The following is a 7,500-nucleotide window of genomic DNA, read 5'->3' on the forward strand; positions in this document are numbered from 1 at the left end:
TACTTGGGCCACTTCAGGAAGAAAGTCCTCTGGCCATCACTTGCAGTGTGGCCGGGGGCGTCCCGCCTCCCTCCCTCATCTGGATGCGCCATAAACAGGTTAGGAGAAGAATTCATTTTTTTTTTTTGTGTGTGTGTTTGTCAGTATGTGAGCAAAGGTCAAAAGATCTTTTCGTGTAACTATGTTGTAGGAATGAGAGTAAATAGTACCTTTTGGAAAGAAGTTTTATAAGAGGAGTTGCATTATTTTATTACTTAAAAGAAATTTGTTCAATGTTACTTTTCATTTAAAAATATTCCAAATGGTTTATTTTTTGTAATGTATGGTTTTTTATGTTATTGTAATGAATTATTGATATTCTTTGTTTTGTATGCAAGTTTTTGCGAATTTGTGAGTTTATTGTTAAATAGTGAAAGGCTTTTAGAAACGGTATTTATATACTTGTTAGATCCAATATTAAAAAAAGCCTTCATATAACTTTGAATTTAGTGCGATTATAAACTCTGGGTTTGTCATTGTGTAATATACCAAAAGTTAACTATGCAAGTCCGTATTTTTTTAAAAATTCTATGCAATCGCTCAGAATGACAATTGCTGCCTGTGTCTCTGTGGCTGCAAGCGTGCAAATAAATTATAATTATATTGTATGTGAAATGGTAAAACGTGGAAGAAAATTATGAGTTGGTGTAAGCTTGTAAAAGAAATTAGAGGCTCAAATATTTATGTTTTATATATAAAGGTTGGAGTGTTTTTTATTGTGATAACATTGTTTTTAGTCGTTTTTGGATAAATACTAAAGCCTCTGTATTTGCTGTGTAGATGCGTGACCTAAGTGTTTTTGTTTTGAAGCTAGATCCTTTTTACAAGAGAATAATACAAATTTTGGTTGGCTTTTGTCTGAATTTAATGCATAAAAAAACATTATGTTTAGCCGTCTGTGAAATTCGAATGCATGTTTTCCATCTATAGAATCCAAGGTTCCTTATGTTTTACGCAAAATTAAAATTGTATATATTATCTTTTAAATGGGAGCTTAGAAGTTATAAACCATTTCAGAGGAAGCAAAAATGTGTGCATGTTTGTCTGAATTATGACGTTAATTTTGTTGGCTAATCAGAGAATACAAGTCGGTTTTTATTACATACGTATAATTGTGTGAAAAATACTGAAATATCACAACAAATTCAGATTCACTAGAGAGTAGGTACCATGAGGCTTGCATTTTTGTGTATTATTAAACAAATGTCAGGAAATCTGAATAATGCAATCACATATAAATTGAATAACGGTTTGTGTACGCCAAAATTATTAAATTTTTTATGAAATGAGTCTGTTACCACTTTTTTTTTCTTCTTTTTTTTTCCAATCCCTCAGCCTTCTCCCACCCACACATGGTTTTCCTCTCTGGCTTGTATATTACCAGGTCTGTACATCTTTTTTTTTTTTTCGGGCCCTCGGTGATATTCCAGTTCTTCCAGTTCTCCTCTTGTGCTCCCTTCTTTGGTTGGAGAGAACCCTCACAAGGGACTGAAGACTCCACTTTAATTTCTCTCTCTCAGCTGTATATAATTAGAACGAGTTTTATTGTGCCTGCCTATTTGCCTTGAAGTTTTATTTCATGCGGATCAGACTTTGTTTCATGTTTTCCATTCCTCTTCCGCTTTTTCGCAATCTTATAGTTAGTAATATTTTAGATTTCGGGATACATTTCAAGATATGAATGCGAATTTGGCAAAGAAGATTTAAAATACAGGGAACACCTACCTCCTACGAAATACACAGCTATAAAAGCTGCGAAGACACTCAGATACACACGCACACTCACACACACAAGTACACATACACACACACGCACACACACACACACATATATATATATATATATATATATATATATATATATATATATATATATATATATATATATATATATATATATATATATATATATATATACATATATATATATATATATATATATATATATATATATATATATATATATATATATATATATATATATATATCACAATTAGGTCATTGCCAATACAACAGTCACTGTCCCATTTTGACCTGGACTGTTGATTTGGGAATGAACACACTCTCTCTCTCTCTCTCTCTCTCTCTCTCTCTCTCTCTCTCTCTCTCTCTCTCTCTCTCTCTCTCTCTCTTGTGAATTTATTGAGGAAGTATGACAAAGTAAGACATAAAGTTTTCTTTGTAATGGATACATTACGCATTGTCATTTAAAGAGTTCAGTTGGCCTTATTTCGTCTTAGCCTTTTGTGTGGCTTAATAAATCATGAATGGTAGTTATGGAACGTAATGTATATCTCAACTGACACCATGTCTACCTATCACCTTTCCAATTTATTAATAGAAATGCGGTTTACATTGTGACATTTATCTATATAGATGTTATTTATCTATCTATCTATCTATCTATCTATCTATCTATATATATATATGTATATATTTATATGTATATATATACATATATTTATATATATATATATATATATATATATATATATATATATATATATACATATGTATATATATATATAATATACATATATTTATGCACACACACACACACACACACACACACATATATATATATATATATATATATATATATATATATATATATATATATATATATATATATATATATATGTATATGTATGTATATATATTGATATATTATACGAGAAAAAACAAATGCAACCATATCTAGTTCACAGCATGGTAAAGGCCTCAGATATTTCTTTATTCATGTCTGAGGTTTAGCCATTTCATTACCACGCTGGTCATTGCGGATTGTTGGGTGGTGAAGACTTTGGTTTAATCACTAACAGCAAACCAAGCTAGTATGAGGGGCCATCACTGGTACAGCTTTGCCGATCTTGGCGATACAAAACACTTTCACCACGTTATGGCACCTCCACTCAGAAAAGATATATTTTATAATTACTGTAAATATAAAATAGATACCAAACGATGCCCAGTAGAACAGATATTATATTAGTTTCTATTAATACTGTTTATCATAAGTAGAAAATAATGTTTCTAAATCGTCTATGCATGATGTAGACGGATTGAACGGTTAGCAGCTTGAGGTAATACCATGGTCTAAATGAAAAGATTGAAAATAAACATATAAAAAATTCAATCGTTTTGTTGAAATCTGGCTGTACGTATTTTACAACTTTTAGATAAAAATCGATATTATAATATAGAACCGGAGAAAAAGGAGAAAAATTTTAAACAAAAACTAAAATTTCCTCAGTTGCTTCAGAAAAGTAGTTTCACTCTGAAAGTGCCACACCCTTCAAGAATGTTTGAGGAATGTTGTAAAAAAGGTAATAACCTAGGATTAAGTACACATTCAATTTTAGGTTTTACAGCACTTCATGTAATCTTATTTGTCAGATACTTGATAATTTTGAGTAAAACAGCAATAAATTAATATTAAATAATAGTAAACACTTCCAACGTGTACTGTAATACAAAGACATTAATAGATCCTTTTAATCTGAGGAGTCGCAGACACGCAGCCAAGTAATGGGTGTTGGTACACAGTCTTGTCTAATACCTCATGACACGCAAACTGACGATAAACTTACGAAGACTTGGATTTCCTCATTTGTTTTCCCGTTTCACTTTACTCTTTTTCTCATTTGAGACTGCAATAGTAAATGTATCTATGTCAGGGGTATTTCGACTTCATACTAAAGGTCATGGGATTAACATTTCTTCTTTTTTAAAACAGTGATGTGTTATTCTGTTATTTATACATATGACTTTTTTTTTTTTTATAAATAGATTTTGCTTTTTAAGAAAACTTATGCTTTAATGGAAAACGATTTAATCAGGCACTTACGTAAGGATTTATATGCTAATACTAGAAAGTTATGCTATTCGTCACGACTGGAACAATACAGCATCAATGAGCTAAGAAAAATATTTGTTCTTTGATTATAATTGCCAAGAATAATTATTACGCTATTGATTTGCTTCATTGCATTGAATAAGCTTAGGGTTGCTTATAAGTCATGAATAAAGCCTTTTTGTTTATCTAATTGTGTCTTGAATAAGAATATATCCAAAATATTCAGTTAATTATGGCAACTTGACCTTCACTCACCCTGAACAAAGAAGTTAAGAATAGACGATTCACTAATAAATTTGCATTATTTAATGTGAGCGATTTACATGGCAAATATGATTTAATTTGATTGACACCGAACATATACAAATATGACCATTGACCAAGCTTCCCTTCTCCACCTAGCCCAGGGCCAGGGAGGACTAGACAATGGCCCCCGGTGGCTTAATATAATGGCATATTCTTTTTTCCAAACCATCATCCCAGATTCACGTGTATTGTAAGTGAAACCTATATCAAGCCGTTGGTGTAACTGAACTTTGGTCTCCCAGATTGTTAGTTGTGGACGATACCATTAAATTACAGAATCTGTTTTATTTCCCATTTAATGCAGTTCCCTTTAACGAAGAATTAATATCAATCCTAAGCCCCGATACAATTTGGTTTTTATTCCGGCTTTTGACTGAATGAGAGAATATAAACATGTATGTATATAATGCGAAATATTTCTATTCATTTCCTGGTCTCCATTTATTATATTTTATGATCAGAAATATTTATGAAATCGAAGGTTAATCATCATGAAACCTGAATGACATCAATAACTAATAATGCTTTTGTAATACCTTTACTTTGATATTTGTATGTATTATTATATTCGATAATGATGATTTATATAATGATTTGGCCAATTCAACTTTCTTTAATATCATTAGTTTCAGTAATAATTTTAGACTGTCTATTCATCACATATAAAAATACGTATTGATTATGATTCTGCGTATTTTGGTAAATTCTGTGGAGATCACCTTCTTCGTAGTTATTTAGTATTTTCTTCCCGTCCCTTATCCATCTTCGTAAAATCAAGAGAAGAAAATATTGTAAATATGTGACGATTCATGTTACTTACAATGCTAAAGCCAATTAGTTTAAAGATGTCTATATTCATTTCAAGTGTTTAAACTTCATTAAGAAAAGGTTTCCAAGTTTGTTGTTAAGTCCAATTTCCCCACAAACAATTATTTTTTTCTTTTTCTGGCTCATTCCAAGAAAATCATTTTAGTTCACCTTAGATTGCATCTATATTTATTCAAAAGATCGTCCTAGATCGCTGCTCTAGTAATCATTAAATCAACATTTTCTTTGATGCAGTGTTCGAATTTCGTTTTTATCCTCATTATTTAATGTTCTGTTTTATTGAATGGTGTTTATATTTTTTTTTTTTTTTATGGTTACATTTTAGTCTGAACTTTGATTTTTTGCTTTTGACAGATCCTCTCAGCTTCCATATATAATTTTTCATTGAAGAATATATAATTTCAAAATAATAAAACTTTCCTCATGTAGTTCGTCTTACCCCTTTTCTTTCAAAATTATTTATTTTATTCCTTCGTAATTTCCTCCACTTGGCTGTGTTTTAACCTTGTCCTTTACACAGACCTACTAGAATAAAGAAATATATTTGTTCTCTTGTGTTGCTTCTCTTCCCTTCTTTTTTGTTTCTCTTCATCCTGGTTTCATCCTTTTGTTGATTTAATTCTCATTTCCAACTAGCATGAATTACTTTCTTTTGTATGGAATATGTTTATTTGCGCAATTTTTGAGAAATCTTAGTCTTAAGTCCAGGTGTGACTATACGAAGATGAAATTATATTTCATTATTTCCCTCAGGATAACATCTCCTACGGCTTTTTCTGCCCTTTTCCAGAAGTAGGTTCCAGTTCTTTTCGCATCCATTTACAGTGAAATTTTTCTCTTTGTGTTTCTTTCTTCTCGGGAGGATAAAATCTTTGCCCTGGTTCTCGACTTCAGAATGGCATCAAATTTCCTGTTCTTCCCTTTTACGGTTTCTGCTTCCTTTTTCTTCAAGTCCACTTTGATCTCAGGAGAGATTAGAATATTTGCTGAATCTGGAATTGCTTGGTGTCTTTAAAAAGGACGGTCCATTTTCCAGGAACTTCACAATTGTGTGTGTGGATAATGGTATTTGCATTTTAGAGTAAAACTTGAGTTTTTGACGTATAACCACAATGTTTACTAAATATTCGAAAGATGTTTGACATTTTTATTTTCGTTATTTCAAACTTGTAAATAGATGGGATTTGCCTTTACCTTGAAGGGCTGTTCGACCATTTTGTTTGAATTTCAAACAAAGATAATGATATTTGGAATCTTGTAATTGCATTTTTTGATAGACATCCGAATAATTACTCCCATTTCTTATTCCTTATCAACCTTGCAATTGATTTAATAATATTTAAAGTCAAAACCTGATTTGTAACACTATATTTTTAACGGGAATGCTAGAAATATTTAAATAAACTTTTTTTTTTCTTTTTTTAATTAACAGAGACAATATTTAATGCAGATCAGAATTATTATTAGTGACGACTTCATAGAGAATATGAGAATTTTATTTTGATTATGATTTTGTATATAACTTCTATTTGTTATTACATGTCTTACAGCTATTTAGTTATTTCTTATTTTCTTATGTATTATATCCTTGTTATCCGGCTTTTCAGTATTACATGTTGCTCCAATATTCTACAAGAGTAATTCTTAACTTTTGAAAGATATAATATATTGTCCTAGCTCAAGATCCAAATTATAGTAAATGGCTGAATGGCTGCCATTGAGATTAACCAAAAATATATGTCTACATTTCAAGTAAATAAATGAGTTTATATTAGGGATGCGTATCTAAGTGACGGATAAGCAAAGATAAATTCTCTCTCTCTCTCTCTCTCTCTCTCTCTCTCTCTCTCTCTCTCTCTCTCTCTCTCTCTCTCTCTCTCTCTCTCTCTCTCTCTCTCTCTCTCTCTCTCTCTCTCTCTCTCTCTCTCTCTCTAATGCATAAACAAACGTGTACCCACTCGAATGTGACTTTTATGTGCAAGGGCCATTACCACTTTGCAATATTGCACCAGTAGCCTAGCACATTTACAAGAATTTCTTGATAACCAGAGCGACTTGGATGACTTCTTCCAGCTCTTTAGCGATCCTTTCGAGCTATTCCTGGTTATATTACTAAAGGCACAAAAAGGCGCCAGTGATAGATGAAACACCCTTGGTCTTATGTAAAATTAATCAATGCATATCAGAATGCAGTGGGATTTACGCCATGCATTTATGTGTAGTGGGTGAATTGCCGTAATATGGATGGAGAATATTTGAAGATTATTGTTTGTTTTTGGAAAAATGTCTTTAAAATTAAATAGAGTGCATTTATTGATAGTTATATTTGATGATGCTACTACAACCAAATTTGTTTCTACTTCTAATAACAACAAACAAAGAAATCAGTATAATCAAGAAAGTCATAATTTTTAGGATTTTAACTTGCATTTATTAGGATAAGAATATAACTTTAAGCCAATCAGGATATT

At 31.1% G+C, this 7,500-nt stretch overlaps 1 protein-coding gene across 1 annotated transcript in view; it reads left to right on the top strand.

The window, feature by feature from the left end:
- LOC137622904 (nephrin-like) overlaps positions 1–7,500 on the top strand; it is an 838,006-nt gene that overhangs the window by 502,752 nt on the left and 327,754 nt on the right. The window contains exon 5 of the mRNA XM_068353453.1: positions 1–98. This exon is cut by the window's left edge and continues 93 nt beyond it. Within this exon, the coding sequence (XP_068209554.1) occupies positions 1–98 (98 nt within the window). The remainder of the gene's footprint in view (positions 99–7,500) is intronic.

Source organism: Palaemon carinicauda, chromosome 30 (assembly GCF_036898095.1).
Source record: "Palaemon carinicauda isolate YSFRI2023 chromosome 30, ASM3689809v2, whole genome shotgun sequence".
NCBI classification, from domain to species: Eukaryota; Metazoa; Arthropoda; class Malacostraca; order Decapoda; family Palaemonidae; genus Palaemon; species Palaemon carinicauda.